Here is an 18565-nt window from a genome sequence, read left to right as displayed (position 1 = left end):
CACCCACACCCACACACACGCGGGCGCGCACACACACAGAGTTTAACTGCAAGTTAGATAGAAAGGTCCCATGATCCTTAGGGTGCAGCAGCAAAGCAGATGGCAATGCATCTTCTTTAATATTATTTCTCTTTATAAAACCATTTCCAGTTTGGATATTGAACCATTTGATAATGCTAAGGACTGTGGCATCTAGAACTTTCTTATTAAGGATCCTCAGCGGCTTTGGCTGTCAAGGAGGCAGGAGCTGTAGAGCCCTCTGAAGCAGTTGCCAGATCTTCCCATTTCTCATATCTGCCTTATTCTTGACATTCACATCACCAGCTTCCTTCTCATCTTCTGGGCGCTTATTGCAGTAGCCTTCTAATTAACCTTTCCTGAAGTCTCTCCCCTCTCCAAACTATGTTTCGCACAGCCACCAAAGTAATAATTCTTAATCACTGTTCTGACCAAGTCAACTCAATAAATTTTAGTGACTTCTTGTTACTGCCGTTCTGGAATCTAGTATAAGCTCTTCGGTTTGGAATTTCAAGTCATTTAGAACTTAGTACCAACCTACCTTTCTATCATTATTCTAAAATACTTCTCTTTGCAAATTTTTTGATCCAGCCAAATTGGCATTTTTGTCGTTCCTCATATACAACACTCCATCTCCAATATCCGTGCATTTTCACACACTCCCTCGTGCCAAAAACATGCGTCCTTCTCATTGTTGTCTTTTGGAATCCCTAGTTTCCTTCAAAGCTCGTCTCAGGTACTACTTCCTATAGGAAATCTTTTGGGATAACCCAGCTGCTAGTGCATCCCCTCCCCCAATTACCTTGTATTTTATCTTGCTTATGCATTGCATGTGCATGTGTGTGTATATTCTATCTCCTCTATAAAATGTGAGCCCTTCAATTCTTTGTATTTCCAGTACCTAACACACTGCCTGGGATAGAGAGGCACTTAATAAATGCTTGTTGATTAAAATGAATTGAGATGAACATATATAAGATCACATAGCAAAATGAAGTGCTGTGTAAATGTAAAGTGATATTCTTATATAACTAACTTTGGAGCTATATAAGAGTACCTAATAATTGGAAAGATGAAAAAATGAGATTAGTGTATGGAATGAATGAAGCCAGGAGGTATTAGTGTGGACATGATCTTACTGTTTGAAGTCATTTTTTAGAAGAGGTGCACTAATAGTTGTGGGAATTTTCACACTAAGCTTATGTACATAAATAAATTCCTGACTGTGTGGGGTGAGACCACTCAGCATTTAATAAAAACAAAACAAAACAAAAACCAGAGGTTTCTCCAGGTAGAAACAGAAAACTTCTTTATTATGATCTCGCAAGAAAGGGCGTCATCACTACCAGCAGCGAGCTAGTAGGAGAGGCGCAGTACAGGAAGTGAAGCGTGACTATATACCTTAGTGGTTCCATCCTTCTCCCACCACTGACCTTCACCCTCATTGGTGGAGTTCAAGCTCATAATCTCACGAGAAATCTAACCTAGGAACAAGGAAGTGAAAAACATCTTTTTACTTATTTGACGAGGCCCATGCTGAAGTGGTAGTGGGGAGGAAGTGGGTCCAGCTACTCTAAGTTCTGGATTCCTGTTAGTCACGTGATCTCTCAGTAACTGGAGACTTAGATCTAGCTGTCAATCAGAAGCCCTGAGCCATGCTGATCCCATTCAGTTTACAGAAAGGTTGAGATTTAGATTTCATGATTTCATGAGAGGTCCTCATGATTCCACTCACTGACTAAGGTCAGAATGTTTTGAATGAAATTCTGTCCCTGTAAAACTTACAGTTTTTATCTTTCCCTGTCCTAATTTTTTCCACTGCAGATATTTTAGTTAGAGTAATCTAGCTTTGACATTGCAGCTTAGCCTTGTTTTCCTTTTTGTGTTCACTGATTTCACAGTTGGAAAATTTTGTATAAGATTAATACTACGAGGCTAAGAGAGCCCTCATAGAAATATTTTTTAAAAAAATTGCAGTTACACTGTCAGATCTCCTGACGGCTTGGTTGATATTAAAGGTTTTAAAGAATTTAGAAAAGTGGCTCATGGTGAACATGTTGCTGCCCACACAAGTTTGAAGGTTTATCAGGTTTTGTTCAGCTAGTGCCAGGAGAGAAATTGTTCCGCCTTTAGCAATTTGAGGTGTGTCCAGGAAATAATTGTTTTCAAGAGTAATACATAGCTCAAAGCATGTGTCAGAAAACAAAGATGTTGTAACTTGGATTTAGTTGTGTTGGCTTGGATGTGTTTTAAGACATTTATTTTGAAAGTAAGTGGTCAAAGGCTACGAATAAGCAATTCTCAAATGAAGAATTGCATACTGTTAAAACCATAGGAAAGAATTCTCCGAATCACGAATAGTAAGAGAAATGGTATTTCTTAATTGCCTTTAGATAGATAGTAAAGGCAATTCCATTAACTTCTTTGTCTCTCCACAATTAATTTGAACCATCCTTCTATTAGGTGAAGTTTTCTTTTATATTCTTGCATTATTTGTAGCAATTATGTCAAATTGATATGATTCAAACAATGCATTCATTTTGGAAAGCAAGTTGACTCTAATCTCCATTTGCTTGCCCCACCAACTTTTAAAATTTCACTCAGTACTGTTGAACTCAATCATTCTTCAAACAAGGTATATGTAGAAGATCCAAGAAACATTTTTGTTTAATTCACCAAACTATTATTGGTGTACCAGCTAGGTGGTGCAATCAATAGAGCACTGGGCTTGGAATCAGGAAGACTTCTTCTCTTTCTGAGTTCAAATCTAGCCTCAGATGCTTATTAGCTGTGTGACCCTTGGCAAGTCACTTTACCCTGTTTGCCTAAGCTCCTTACTTGTAAATTGAGCTGAAGAAGGAAATGGCAAACCACCCCATTATCTTTGCCAGGAAAATCCCAAAATGGAGTCACACAGTGAGACATGACTGAAACAATTGAAACAAAAATTGCCAATAAAGCATCAAGTATAGGCTAAATTGGAGGTAATCATAGAAGGAAGGAACTAGGAATAAAAGGTTTCCTGTAGAAGAAGGGATTTTAGTTGAGACTTGAAGGAATCCAGAAAAACCAGGAGGTGGAGATGAGGAAGCATGTTGTAGTCATGGGAAGACAACCACTGAAAATACCTGGAGTGAAGATGGAGGGCCTTGCTCATGGAACCACCAGGAGGCCAGTGTCACTGGATTGAAGACTGTCTGGAGATTGGGGTAATGGTGTGGTACAGTGGATAGAGTGTCAGGCCTAGAGTCAGCTTACTAGCTTCATGACCCTGGGCAAGTCACTTAACCTCTGCCTCGGTTTCCTTATCTGTAAAAAATAAAACAAAACCTCCTAGAGTTTTTGTTAGGAACAAATGAGATAAGAGTTCTAAAGTGTTTAGCACAATACCGGGTGTGTAATAGGTGCTATATAAATGTTAGCTATTATTAGCTATTAAGAATACTGGTCGTTGCTGTTGTTAACCCTTCGTTCTTGAAGAGGGCCAATGACATTACAAGGTCTTGACTTGCTTGTGAATTGGATTGAAGTGAGGCAGAGACGTGCAAAATGGGCGGCCTTTTAACCTTTTAGGTAATAGGGAACCACTGGAATTGAGTAGGGGAGTTAACTTAGTCTGGGCCTGCACTTGGGGAAAAATCACTTTGATAGTTGAGTAGAGAATGGACTTGGAGTGGGGAGAGATTTGTGGCAGGCTGATCAGTCAACCAACAGGACATTGCAATAATCCATGAGGGCCTGTACCAAGGTGGTGGCATGTGAGAGGAGAGAAGGGAGTGTATCTGAGGGATGTTATAAAGGTAAAATCAACAAGCTTTGGCAACAGATTATATATGGGTAGTGTGAGAGAATGAGGAGTTGAAGATGATATGTAGGTTAGGGATTAGGAGGTTAGTGGTATCCTTGATAGTAATATGGAAGTTTAGAAAGGGGAAGGGTTTTGGGGAAAAGATAACGAGTTCAGTTTTGGACACATTGAGTTTAAAATGTCTACAGGACATATTGAGATGTCCAGTTGGCAATTGGAGATATGCGACTGGAGGCTAGCAGAGAGGGCTACATAAGTTGATTTGACATCCTCATCATTGAGATGATAATTAAACCCATGGGAGTTGTTGAGATTACTAAGTGAAATAGTATAGAGGGAGAAGAGAGGTGGGCCCAATACTTAGTCCTGTGGGATCCCTACATTTGGCAAGCATGACTTGGATGAAGATCCTATAAAGGACAGTTGGAAGGAACAGTCAGGTAGGAGAACCATGAGAGAGTAATGTCTCAAAAACCTGGAGAAAAAAATAGCAAGGAAAAGAGATTGATCAAAAAGGTCAAGGAGATCAAGAAGATGAGAGAAAGGTCAAGAAGGATGAGGATTTAAAGAAGGCCAATAGATTTTTCAACTAAGAGCTCTTTGTAACTTTGGAGAGAACACGTTTTGGTTGAATGATAAGGTTGGAAGTCAGACTAGAGATTTAAGAAGACAGTGATTAGCTATTCCCCCATAGGAAGACACCCTCTTAGTTTCCAATTTCTTGGTTGTCAGGAAGAAAGCTGATAAAAGTGGTTTTGTACATATGTATCCTTTTTCTTTTTCTTTGATATCTTTGGGTTATAAGTTAAGTGCTGATACAGCTTTGTCAAAGGGTATGAACAGTTTTGGTAACTTTCAGGTCTAGATCTAAATTGCTTTCCATAATGACTGGACCAGTTCACTGCTCTATCAGCAGTGCATCGGTGTACTTGGTTTTTTTCACAGCCCCTCTAAAATTTGTCATCATTCTCTTTTTTCATCTTTGTCAATCTGACATAGAAGGGAGGTGGAACTTCAAAGTTGCTTTAATTTACATTTCTCTAATTACTAGTGTTCAGTTTTTATTGAATGGTGAGTCTTTCTACCAGTAATTGAGATCTTTAATATGTTTTATCAAACACTGTGCTACCGTGTTTAGTTGCTTCCATATTTTACATACCTAATTTTTTCCAACAATCAATCTTCTCACACCATACCTCCCTTTGTTCCCCTTTAAATCAGTAACAGTTTGTTGTAATGATTACAACTTTGTAGAACAGTTTGAGATGTGGCACTGATTAACCCTTTTCCTTGCCAGTTTTTATCACTATTACCTTTGATAGTCTTGACCTTTTATTTCTCCATATGAATTTTATTATTTTTTTTCTAAATTATCAAATATTCTTTTGGGATTTAGATTGGTATAGCACTGAATAAGTAAAATAATTTAGGTAATAGTGTCATTTTTATTATGTTTGCTCAACCTATCCATGAACACTTAACATTTCTCAAATCATTTATCTTTATTTATGCAAAGAGAGTTGACTCCTTGGGTTAATCTTGATAGATATACTTCCAAATATTTTATAGCTTCTTAGTTATTTTGAATGGAATTTTTGTTGCAGGAGTTAGGAGCAGCTAACATAAAGAAAAAATGCTTGCTCACCACTACTGTTTAACACAGAGAAATGCTATTTGTAGTAATAAACCAAGAAGAAGAAACTGAGGGAATAAGAATAGGCAGAGTGAAAACAAAAATGATCACTTTTTGTAGATGATACTATGATATGATGATATGTTTACAGAACCCTAATGAATCAAGTATAATTATTTGAAATGACTATTGCCAGATTTAAAAGTATTCTTATATATAACAAAATTCAGCAGAAGAGCTAAAAAGAAAAATAATTTCATTCAAAATAGATACAAAAGCTATAAAATACTTGGACATGCATTGGTCAATATTTAATTCCATAATTTTACAGATGAGAAAACTGAGGCCCGGAGAGTTTTAATTGATTTACCATATGTGACATATGTAGTTGATGTCCACAGTTAGGACTAGATACCAGATCTGACCCCTACTCTACTACTTTTCCTCATATTCTAATAAGTACAACTTGCAAGCTGTCTTGTGAATTGGCGTTGCTTGATTTACTATATTAGTATCCCAATGGGGCTGTCATGGTGCCTGGGCCAATGTAGGTGTTCAAGAAGTGTTTTCTGATTGACTGAATCAGGACAAGCAACTTCTTTCCATATAATTTTGAGTTAAGATCCAGAGTGTCAGGAGATAGGTGGGTTCTAGCCCAGGTATTACCATTTAATGATTGTAGTACCTTTTATATGCACTTTTTAAAGAATCATTTACTTGATTTAGCCTAAAATAGAAAACTGAAATTGAAATCATTTTCTTCATATTTTTAGGTATTTGATTAATTTCAAAATGCCTGATTTGGTCTGGTCTCATTTTGTTAAGTATTTCATGAATTATTTGCAGTTTTACATTTTGTTAGTTAGATGTCATTGAATTGTTCTGGTATTAAGACTTGACCAAGTTAAGTTTAACTTAACTTTTATTTTAGAATGAACTTGAGTTCCAGGTGCTAATCTAATCTATGGCTGTGCCTTCCTTTTACTTGTGTGAGAACAGGTGTCTCCTCCTACATTGCAAATAAAATAACCTATAGAATGAATGCTACACTTAGTGTTTAGTTAGACAACATTTACATTTGTTATAGAGGAAACAAACATTTGCTAGATTGTGGGTTGGCAAAAGACATTTTCTTTTGTTCCTTTTGTTTTTAGGTCTGGTAGATTGAGTCTACATTTTGTCTAAGGAAAAAAATATAGTCACATTGACATTATACTAGTTGCCTTCATTGCATTCCCACTTAGGGCCTATTACTGTTCTGTTTTAGGAGCTGAGATTTATAAGAAAATATACAATTTCATCATTTTTGGTATAATTTAAGTGACTATTGACTGAAGAACCAAATTAAATTGCTAATAAGAATATAAGTTTCAGAAGGCACTCCTACAAGCCTGTTTAACCAAAATGAATAATTTGAAACATGGTTTTCATCATTTGTAATTGATTTAGATATCCTCTAATTTAGGATGCCAAATTTCTGATTTCCTTTGCCACCTTAAGGTAGTAGGCATAAGGGTGTTATGATTGGATAAGTGGGATCTGAATGATTATATTTGTCTAAGCTGATATCTGATTTTAATCTAAAGAAACTTGTGTCTAGTCCATATGAAAACAAAAATTAGTGCCAATTATAGTTTTCTAAAGAGATATTAAAAATAGACATAGCAACATCAGTATTTTAAATCAGGGGAAAACATCTCAATGCTAGCATACTTTAATGACATCTGAATTAAAGTGAATTATAATTTGGTGTGGTTTAGCAGATTTTGGAGTACCAGAAATAAGATGTAGATACTCTTGAGTGTGAAAGATGTAATTTTAGTGAAAAAAAAGAAGTGATAATTTATATTAACAAGTAGTGTTTTGTTGTATAAGCTGAAATTGTAAATGAGATCCATAGGTGTCCTTTGATGAAGGAAGGCCTTGAAATAGATCAAAGGTTCTTAAACTTTTTAAAGTCACAGATCCCTTGGTAGTTTGGTGAAGCCTATGGACACCTTTTCAGAATAGTGCTTTTAAATACATGAAATAAAATATATAAGATTATGAAGGATTGCAGTGATATTACAATCCAGTTATCAAAATTAAAAAAAAAGCAAATTCACAAACCCTCAGTTTAAGCACCCCTGCGCTATTTGTTCTCTTAGGTTCGTATTAGCTTCGCCCCCCGCCCTTTTTTTTAACATTCTTATCTTACACTTGTTCATAAACCATTTAGAATTCTTGGGTTCTGGCTTTCCAGTGAAGGAGATCCCAAATTGTCTCTTAGTATCAAACAACTTAAGTAGTTTGGTATTTCTCCTGTCCTGAGTTCTGTCAATTCTATAATTTGACACCGTCACCACCTCTTAATATTAGTGATGGATATTATAATTGGCTGGTATGCTAACTTTATACTATTTTCCCTCTCACTTTTCTAATTTGTTTTTTAGGTAATGTGGCCTTAGATAACCTGCAAATAAAAGAAAATGCTCTGGTAAGTATTTTTGAATGAGCCAACTCCTCTTAGTTAATTTCCTAAAAATAACTTGCTAGTTCTTAAAAATAACTTGGTTGCCAGATGCCTAACCAAACAAAATGAAAGCAAGTAACATGTTCCATGTCTTTAAAACAGTAGTGTGGTTGGTATAGTGTAGAGGTGTCAGATACTTGGATCACAGCACTCCCCAGTGTGACCCAAACAAGATTAAAATGTAGTTGAGAAATAGCTAACAAAATATGTAATAATACAATAAAGCACATTACATTTTAAACAAAGTCGGTATGCAGCCTACAGGGATTCTTATGCACAGAATAGAGGCCCGAATTTCTAATTGAGTTTGATATTGCTGGTATAATGGGATAATGTGCTGAACTTGGAGTCAGGAAGACCTGGATTCAAATGCTGCCTCCTGTTCTTACTAGCTTTGTGACCATTTAACCTCTGAATTTAACTTGCCTCATCTAAAATGGGGATTATTGTAATTATAGTGTCTAACCTCACAGGTAGACACTTTTTGTATAAACCAGGTTGGTGAGATAATATATGTAAATCTTTTTGCAGACTTCAAAGCACTAAGTAAATGCCATTTAATGCCATATTTAAAGGTGGTGTAGGAAAATTTTAGGATTGACCTGGGGTTTTCCTTATATGTCATAGAGGTAGAGAGTACTTCTTTCTGTTCCAGTTTGGTTCCAGTGAAAAGATAAATAAGAAAGAAGACTAAAGTTTAGTGCTATCGAAACTTCATTTGCTTTATTTCTTAACATTCAGTTTAAGTGGTTGTATTTCATGAGTTTGATTTTTGGAAATTAGGGAGCAATCCAGATTTATTTACTGTTAAGTTAGAGAATGATAAAATAACAGAATTATGGTTACATCTAACCATTGACTAGTGCATTTATTATTTTATTATGATTAAGTCATGTAAGAAAAAAATCTTTCTAACTGTGTTGTTACTAGGCTTCTTTCCTGTGTCACTGAAAAATCTAAGAGCATCTGAGAGATGCTTCTTACTGCATGGGTGTGCATATACTTAATTTTTGGGCTAGTTGATTTGAGGGTGATTATTTTGCATGGAATTTTACAGTGAATTTTGTTAAGGAGAAGTCATTCATGGATTCTGACTATTCTAGTAGTAGAACTTGGTCCCTAAAGCCAAATTTTTTTTGTGTATTTCAAGTAAAACTTTGTTAATCTCACTTATGCTAATTCAGAATTAATTATTATTTGGATAAGTGTTAGACTGAAAATTTATTTTGCTCCATCTATTTAAAGTAATTTAATGAATAAATTAATGTAAACAAGATATGGTGAAAAGTACATAGTATCTGGAATCAGAGAACCTGTGTTCAAATTGTGGCTCCATGTGACCTTGGGCAAGTCATGTAACCTCTTTCCACTTCAATTTCCCCCTTAATGGCTCCTACCTTACAGTGCTGTTGTGAGGATCAAATATGTTCTGTGAGTGCCAGCCCTTAGCTATTAGCAAATACTGTGCTTTTTTGAGTTCTTTATATTGATTGAGGGGGGAAGACTTGCTTTTTGGCTATTCACTTTCTGCCCTGTATGGTATGAAAATTCTTGAATTTATGTGGAGGTTTTTCTTAGGTGAGGATGTGCACACAATATAAATACTAATATATGTGGGATATGTTTGTATGTGTACTTGTTAGTGATAAAGATTCGTAGATTCTTTTCTTCAGATAAAATGCTCTCTTCTGAGCTAGGATTATTTTATTGACTAAAATAAAGACTTTTCTTCCCTTAAAGTGTTCTTAGAATTTTTGAGTAAATTCTCAGTTATTTAGAGTAGTTGAGGAATGGAATGTTCTGACTGGTTGAATGTTTTAATCTACTGTTAGCTTATCTATGAAACTATAAGAATGTGGCAAAGTATGCTCCACAACAAAACTATACTTACATGATACACTTTTTTATTCATATGGCATTTCAGTATTTTACAGCATCTTAGATGACGATTCTGAACATCATTTCTCATGTTAATTATGTTGAAATATCCTGGTTATTTGAACTTCTTGGTATTTTGGATACTAGATAAATTCAAGATTATGTTTGACCAGCATTAGTCACTAAGTTATCTAAATTAAGACTTAGTTTATGAACAGTATTTGGAATCTGCTATTTCTTTCCAGATTTATTGAGTCATTATTTTCAGCTTATTTATTCAAAGATATTTCTTCCTGTCACACAGTGCATTGCAAAGAAGCGGTGGCCATCTGTTCCATTAAAATTAAATGGATTTCTCTTTCATAATTGGTACAGTTTTCCAAGAGTAGTTAATTTGTAATAGTTTTTCATTTTAGTTAATAAATCAAATGGACAGTTAACAATACATTTTTAATGTTGTAAAGTCTTTTAGAACTTGATCCTTTTAAACAATTATTTTACTTCTTTCTAATCAGCATTTTAGTTGGATAAAAAATAAAATATGTAACATTGCTTCTAGCTCCAAAATTTTCTCTGATTTTAATACCGTATATGAAAGACCACATGACATAGTTGCTACAACTCTTAGGCATGCTGGCTGTGTGACCCTGGGCAAGTGACTTAATCTCTCAGTGCTCTAGGTACCTCTCTAAGACTACAACTTGCCAACCTACATTGGTATAGGGAGTTTTGTTACCTGGCAATTCCGTGTATCAATGAAACCATAGTTCCAGTACCCATCTTAATCAGTCTTTAGTAATTCTATCCTTATCTAATCCTTATCTTTAATAACTTCTGTTTTCACTGCCTATAAAATATCTCTTATAATGAATAAAATTTTCCACAGATAGTGTTGTCTTTTTTGTTGTTGATTTAAGTGATTTTTAAACTTTTGAAATTTTGTTTTATAAATTAGATTGATCTTATTTCTTTTCCTTCTTAAGAGTGAATTGGATGTTCCGTTTAAAGTAAAAGCTGGACAAATAGGTAAGATTTCCAAAATTTACTTGAACTGTTCTCAGATTTTAGTTAAATAGTTCTAGTTCTGTGCTCCATTCTTTTAAAAATTTCGACCATAATTCTGAAGGGTCCTAGGCGAATTCTAATTATTGTTTGAGAAAACAGCATATTTTAGTCTTTTTTGGACATGCGTTGGTGGAATAGAGTACGGAAAAATGTTCTACAAAGTGAGACAAAATAAACACTTTGAAATTTTTATTGTAATATGACTGTGCCACAGTAACCTGCCCTCTTGTAATTTCATTTTTTATTTGATCCTACGTTTTCAGGAGATAGACTTTTTCACCTTTCACAAAGAAAAAATAATAGAATTTGAATCTAATATAAGCTGCTGCAGCTTTAAGTATAGCCTTTCTTCCTTACTTTCTATTTTTTTAAAAAATGTTTTGTTTAGCTTTTCTCACCACTGTTTTATTATGTAGCAGTTTCATGTAGAAGAAGAATTTTGGTAAGTTGGCATTCTTTTTTCTTGTAAAACTGTTACCATATGATAATTCATAAATAAGTTGAAGTCTGCATTGAAGGAATCTCCCAATAGTCTATTTAAACTAAGATTCAGAGAATCGTAAAAACTTGGAAGAGACCTCAAAGGCTTTCTAGTCCCACTTGAAACCCGAAAAAGAATCTCCTCTTCAGTGCCCAATGGAATATATTCCTTAAGGGCAGGGACTTTTTCTTTTCTGTCTGTATATTCCTTAGGAGCCAAGCAGAACAAACCTTTCATAAAGATTTTCAGATACTTGAAGGACCCTTATCATGTCCCCTCCTAAAATTTTTATTTTCCAGATTGAAAATCCACAGTTCCCCCAAGTAGTCCTCATGTGACCTGATATTTAGAAGCTTCTCCATTATGGTTAACCTTCTTTGAATTCTCTACAGATTGTCTTTCCTAACATTAGGGATGTAGAACTGATGTAACCTTCCATATATGGTGGTACAATCACCTCCCCTGTTCTTGACACTCCACCTCTCAGTGTAGCCCAAGATCTCATTAGTTTTCTTTCACTGCCATTTTGCACTTTGGACTTGTGTTTCGTTTCCAGTCTACTAAGACCCCCCCCCAGATCTTTTTCGTATCAACTACTAAATACCTGTACCTCTCTTGTCTTATAAATATAGGTTGATTTCTTAGTGTAGAATTCTTCAAAGTGGTCCTAATTGCCTTAATTTTTTATTCCCTCTAGAACAGGGATTTTGACCTTTTTTGTGTAATGAGTCCTTTTTGCATTGAGCTTTTGCATCTTTTCTCAGAATAATGTTAACATGCATAAAATAAGCCATTAGTACAGTTTCCTTGTGGCTTCTAACTGTGCCAACATGCCTTTAGTAATGGTCCTATTATAGTCTTTTCCCAGGAAATTGTCTGTTTGACTTTGATAGCCCCTTTGCTTCTGATTAGAGATGTTTCTCTCTTTTTTTTTCCTGAGCATATAGTGAATCCTTGTCCTTCTTGTACTCTGACACTTAGTGAGACTGATGCTTGCCTTATTTCTTGGAGTATGTTCTGTGGGTTTTGGAGATGTTTGCCATGTTGAGGGCAGCATTGTCAGCAAAAAGAGAGGATCTGTTTTTTCTTCAATGAAGATTTAGAGATGTGTATCATTTCAATAGTTTAGAATTTTAAGGTTGAAATTATTTTTCTTTAGATAAACTTACTTTGAAGATTCCTTGGAAGAATTTGTATGGGGAAGCAGTTGTTGCAACATTAGAAGGATTGTACCTACTTGTTGTCCCTGGAGCTAGTAAGTTATTTTATTATTTAACTGTTGATTTCTATCACAGTGAATTAGAAACATTGTTAGTTCTGTAGAACTAACAAATAGCAAAATAGAAGATCATACAAAGGAACTAGTTACAAATATGAGATATTTTTACCTTTTACCAGGCAAAGCTGTTTCAATTATTTATCATAATTATTCTCTACTAATAAATGTATTTAATTAAGATTTTCATTAAGATAAAATAAATTGGTTTAACTTAATTTTGTGGAAAAAAGACTTTCAGTTTGTATATAATCTTTTTTTTGGGTGCTTCTATGTAAATTTCTAATTAAAGGCAATGGCTTTTCTTATTTAAGTTTCCTTTTAATATTTTATTTTTGAATTATCTTTAAAAATTTGCATGCATAATAAATTTGTTTCTGGCCAGAAGTGTTTTCATTTAACTGTACTGTAAATGTGATGTTAAAATAAATATTATATGTTTAGGTATTAAATATGATGCTGGAAAAGAAGAAAAATACCTGCAGGAAATTAAACAGAGAGATCTATCAAGAATTGAAGAAGCCTTACAAAAAGCTGCTGATAAAGGTATTTGTGATAATCTGTCACTTGTGATAAACTCAGGTTTTCTGGAAAAGGGTCATTTTTCTTCTCAGTCTTTTGCCTCAAGAAGTCATGATAGTTTTCCTTTGAGAATGACATTAAAAAATGGATATTATAGCAGCTTGAATTTTTTGGGTATGCTTAAATGTACTTTAAATAACCTTTTTAGAACTGATTTTTATTATTGCAAGCCTCTTTGTTTTAAACAAAAAGCTAGGGCTTGTTTGATAGTCGCCTAAGTTCCTGAAAATATTGTAATTAAATTCTTTGCCATGATGACATCACTCTAAGAGAAAATGGATAATCTTAAGGCAACTCTGTTATTTTATTGCAAACTGGCTCTCCCTTTGTCATTGTCCTGGATGTTCTTAAACTATGTGTTGTTCAGTTTTTGGCTTTTCATTGCCTTCCTTTGAGTTGTTTCTTTCTAATCTAGAAAAATTCTGCGTGTGGTAAATATTTTCCATTCCTTTGGGGAAGATAAGGTTGGAGTGAGAAGAAAATTTTATTTACAGAAAGAAGGCAGCTAGGACTGGTAAGAGAGGGAAAACTTTTTTCTTTCTGTTTCCAGTTTCCAGTTAAGCCTAAGGTGGTACTATGTGGCAAGTACTAACATATAGCATCATTTTTCTATATTTCATTATTGGAAGAAGACTTCTTAATTATAAAATGCTAATGTAGTTGCCTTACATTTTGGTCTGGAGTTGGTTGTCCAGAATTGAATAAAAGTAGATTTTTTTTTTGTTAGTATGATTTCTTTTTCTAGCTCAGGCATAAAGTATGTCATTAATGAAATGGGGGAAATCTGTCATGAGATTGAATATGCTTGTTCATTAAACCTATCTCATAGGGTTGGTATGAGGAAAATGTGTTGTAGACTTTGAAAGCACTATAGAAATGTGACTTGTTATTCTTAGTATTGCCACTTTTGGTGCCAAGTATTTTCTCTTTATAACATGAGCAAGCAAGGCAGCCATGTTGCCCAGTTGAAAGAGGGCTGGACTTTTAAGTCAGGAAAACCTGAGTTTTTATCCTGTTTAACGATTACTTAGCTGTTTGACCCTGGGACATTGAGTTGCTTTCACCTACAGTTTCCTCAAAAGGAAGGTCATGATAGCACCTAGTTCACATGGTTGTTGTGAAGATAAATGAGATAACATATAAAGTGCTTTGTAAGATTTAAAGTGCTGTAAAATGCTATTATTATTAAAATATTTAAGTACAGGTTTTCTTCAAATTCAAGAAAACCCTAAACTTTAGTACTCTTAAATTTTTTGAAAAAAATTGAGTTTTTTCCTTTCCACTTTCTTTAGCAACTTAGATTTTTTTTTTCTGACTATAAAGATAACTTTTTATATGTTTAGTTCTCACTTGGGTAACTTACTTTTTATATGTTGTTCTCACTTATTTCCCAAGTACAATAATATTTTTAAATCCTTTTTTTTTTGATAAGTGAATATGTCTATTCCTACACATATTATCCCTAAATGACTTAATTTTGCTTCATTAGAATTAACTTCTATCTTTCAGTACATTTTCTAAAGTACTCTAACTTGGTGTTATGGAAAGAGCCCTAGTATTAATGTCAGGAAGGACTTGTGGCCTGATTCTGCTGTTTACTACTTGTGTGACTGTAATTTCCACATTTTTTAACTCAGGGCTTCTTAACCTGGTGTTTTGCATTTAAAAAAATTGATAAATATATTTCAATGTAATTGGTTTCTTTTGTAATACTATGTATTTTATTTTATGCATCTAAAGACATTACTCTTAGATGAGTTCCATAGGCTTTACCCGGTTGCCAAAGGGCTCCATGGTGGAAAATGTTAACAACCTTTGCTCTGAGGCCTCTTTCAGTTTTAACATTCTCTGAATCAATGGAAGGAAGAATAACTTGGAAAACTTTGGAATTTTATCCTTTTTATATAACAGTGAACAAAACAAATGTATTTTTCCTATAGTCATAGTATGTTAATATGATACCTGAAAGCTCCTTTTATTCCTTTCTCACCTTCAAAAATATACCTCATACCTTGCAAGAGATAAATGGTTGGAGATTATAATATATGGAGATTTTTAAGGAAAAAGATTAAACATTTCTACTGTGTTGTAAAGATATGCATAGTAATTCTTTTATCTTGGGAATTGACATTTTAGTTGACACTCTTAAATTTGTATTCTACTTTCTATATATGTGTAAGGGCTTTTTTGGAATTAAGGCCCCTAAATGCTACAGCTGGTAGAGTTAAGACTTTTGATGCCTTTAAGTTTGGGAGAAGGAACATGAAAAATGAGTGACTTAACCATTTAGAATGAAAGATAGTCATTTTGTATAATTTGAAAAGGTATATCTGTATTATAAAACCAAAGAGAATTTTGTTGCTGGGTAGTATTGACCAAAACTTAGAAAGTAAAACTTACTTTATTGTTACTACTTGAGCTATATTAATGAAAAAAAGTCCTTTATTATTTTTCTTTTTTTAATAATTTATTTATTTTTAGTTTTCTTCCCCTTTACTGTTTACTACTTCTTCCCTCCATTCTCTCTACCCCCTCCCTTTTCTTTCCCCTTTCCCCTTCTATTTCCTATAGGGTAAGTTAGATTCTGTATCTGACTGATCAAGTTATTCCCTCTTTGAGCCAAATCTGGTGAGAGTAAGGTTCAAACAATGCTCGTTTCCTCTCTTCTTTCCCTCTACTGTAGTAGGTTTTTGTACCTTTTTATGTGATGTAGTTTACCCTTTCCTCTTTTCCCAGTATGATCCCTTTTCACTACTTAGATTTTTTTTATCATCATGTCAAAGTCAACTTATACTCACACCCTCTGTCTATGTATAGCCCTTTTAAATGTCATAATAATGATACAGTTCTCAAGAGGTATAAGTGTCTTCTTCCCTTATAGAGATGTGAACAGTTTGCCCTGATTATTAATAACATGTTGTTTTTTTCTTTCCTGTTTACCTTTTTATGCTTCTCTTGAATCTTGTATTTAAAGATGAGACTTTCTGTTGAGCCTCTGGTCTTCTCATCAGGAAGGTTTAGAAGTCCCTTATTTTGTTGAACATCCATCTCCTCCCCTGAAAGATTATGCTCAATTTCACTGAGTAGTTGATCGTTGGCTGTAATCCAAGCTCCTTTGCCCTATGGAATAAATATCGTATTCCATGCCCTTCAGTAGTTTAATGCAGAAGCTGCAAGATCCTATGTAATCCTGACTGTGGTTCTATGATATTTAAATTATTTCTTTCTGGCTGCTTGCAGTGTTTTCTCTTTGACCTGGTAATTTTGGAATTTGGCTACAATATTCCTGAAGTTTTCAATTTGGGACCTCTTTCAAGAGGGGATTGATGGATTCTTTCAATGACTATTTTACCTTCCGGTTCTAGGACCTCAGGGCAGTTTTCCTTAATGATTTCCTGAAAGATGCTTTCCAGCTTCTTTTTTTTATCATGATTTTCAGGTAGCCCAGTAATTTTTAAATTATCTCTCCTGTATCTATTTTCCAGGTCAGTTGTTTTACCAGTGCAGTATTTTACATTTTCTTCTATTTTTTCATTCTTTTGGTTCTGTTTGGCTGATTCTTGCTATCTCATGAGTCATTTGCTTCTACTTGCCCAGTTCTAATTTTTAACGAATTGTTTTCTTCTATTAGGTCTTGTACTCCTTTTTCCCTTTGGCCCACTTTAGTTTAAGTAGTTCTTCTCCTCAGTGAATTTTTGTGCCTCTTTTTCATTTGGCCAATTGTACTTTTTAAGGACTTGTTTTCAACAGTCAATTTTTGTCCTTCCTTTTCCAAGCTATTGACTCTTGCATACTTCTTACTTCTTTTCCCAGTTTTTGGAGCTCTCAAGGTGGGGATGGGGGGGGTCTGGCCCCTGAAGGATGCCTGCTCACCTGATCTTCTTTAAAGCACTGGAAGGTTTGGCTGCTGGAGCCGGTGTCTGCAAGTTCCCCTGCCTGTGCTGAGGCACTTGGGGGGGTCCTGGTGTTGGCACTTGCCTGCTTCACTACCCTTGGGCTCAGGATCTCCCTCTGGTTTGCTGAAGTGGGACTTGCTGCTGGTTTGTGGGGATACCTTCCATCCTGTACTGCTTCCCTTTCCCCAGAGTGAGAGAGGTCTTTCCTGTTAATCTTTCAAGTTTCCTGGGCTACAGGACTGCTATACCCCACCTTTCTTCTGGCTCAGCTGTTCCAGGGTTTTTCCTGGGGTGATAGTTTCTGGGCTTTCAGAGGTCAAGAAGGGAGAGTGAGAGCCATTTACTTCTTACTCCGCCATCTTGGCTCCCAGAAGTCCCCCAAAAAGTCCTTTATAAAAATGAGATGGGTGCATGGATTTGTATTTTTTTACCCAACTTAATTGACTGTTCTTTTTCATTTTTTCATTTTATTTTATTTTCAGTTCTGAATTATATCCCTTCTACTCCCTCTACTACACCCTCCCCTCCCCATTGAGAAAGCAAGAAAAACAGCTCAATAAAAGTATGTGTAGTCTAGCAAAACCAATTTCTGTCTTAGCCATGTCTTTCTTCCCTTCCCCTGTGGCCTCCATCCCCTTCCCATATGCTTCAGTATGCACTCTTGAGTCCATCAGATACCACAACTTGTTCAGCCATTCCCCAGTTGCTGGAGGGATGCTTTTTAAGATTACTTTTTAAAGTATAAACGAACATACTTTTGGTGCCAACAATTCCTGTATGTATAGAACTAATTTAATTGTGCTACTGTTGCTGTGCTTTCAACTTGAAATAAACTAATTTTTAAGATGCAAAATAATGTTCTTACTTTGGGGAAAGACAGGAGGGAAATGAAATTTTCAAATTTTTTTAGGGCACAGAATTACCTTGTCTTAAACCTGAGAAAGGCTATTAATACACTGGGAAGGGCATTGGGGTAGAAGTTAGGATTCCTGGATTCTCAGCTATACATTCCTCAGTTATAGCATTGTTCTTATTGGAAAATAAGTTCTACTTTGGTACCATCTGCCTTATTATATGAGTTCTAAAAATACAGTGTAGGATTTCCTGTGAATATTTTCAGATATTGTAGACAGAACTGGAAGAGAGTTAGCCGTATTAAATTTTACCTACTTACTGCCCATATTCTTTTCTGTCCAGTTTCTTCATGACCACCAAATAAGGGAACCCATCACCACCACCAAGGTAGCTCATTCTGCTTTTGGGTAGTTCCGATTGGTAGAAAGTTTTTTGGCCTAAATTTGCCTCTACATTTTCCACTCATGCTCCTGCTCAAGCCTCTGCGACTGAACAGTACAATTCGAATCTTTCTTTCAAATGATATCTTTTCAAATACTTAAACATTGCTGTCATTTCAAG

General features: G+C 35.0%; 1 protein-coding gene across 1 annotated transcript in view; it reads left to right on the top strand.

Moving 5' to 3' along the window:
- Nucleotides 1–18565, top strand: part of VPS13C (vacuolar protein sorting 13 homolog C) — a 185227-nt gene that overhangs the window by 8559 nt on the left and 158103 nt on the right. Inside the window, exons 2-5 of the mRNA XM_036734600.1 lie at nt 7892–7935; nt 10833–10875; nt 12555–12650; nt 13116–13217. Of these exons, the coding sequence (XP_036590495.1) occupies nt 7892–7935; nt 10833–10875; nt 12555–12650; nt 13116–13217 (285 nt within the window). The remainder of the gene's footprint in view (nt 1–7891; nt 7936–10832; nt 10876–12554; nt 12651–13115; nt 13218–18565) is intronic.

The sequence above is a fragment of the Trichosurus vulpecula genome, chromosome 8, assembly GCF_011100635.1.
Source record: "Trichosurus vulpecula isolate mTriVul1 chromosome 8, mTriVul1.pri, whole genome shotgun sequence".
In the NCBI taxonomy this organism is placed as follows: Eukaryota; Metazoa; Chordata; class Mammalia; order Diprotodontia; family Phalangeridae; genus Trichosurus; species Trichosurus vulpecula.
The sequence above is the reverse complement of the archived record's forward strand: the minus strand, read 5'-3'. Positions and strand labels throughout refer to the sequence as shown.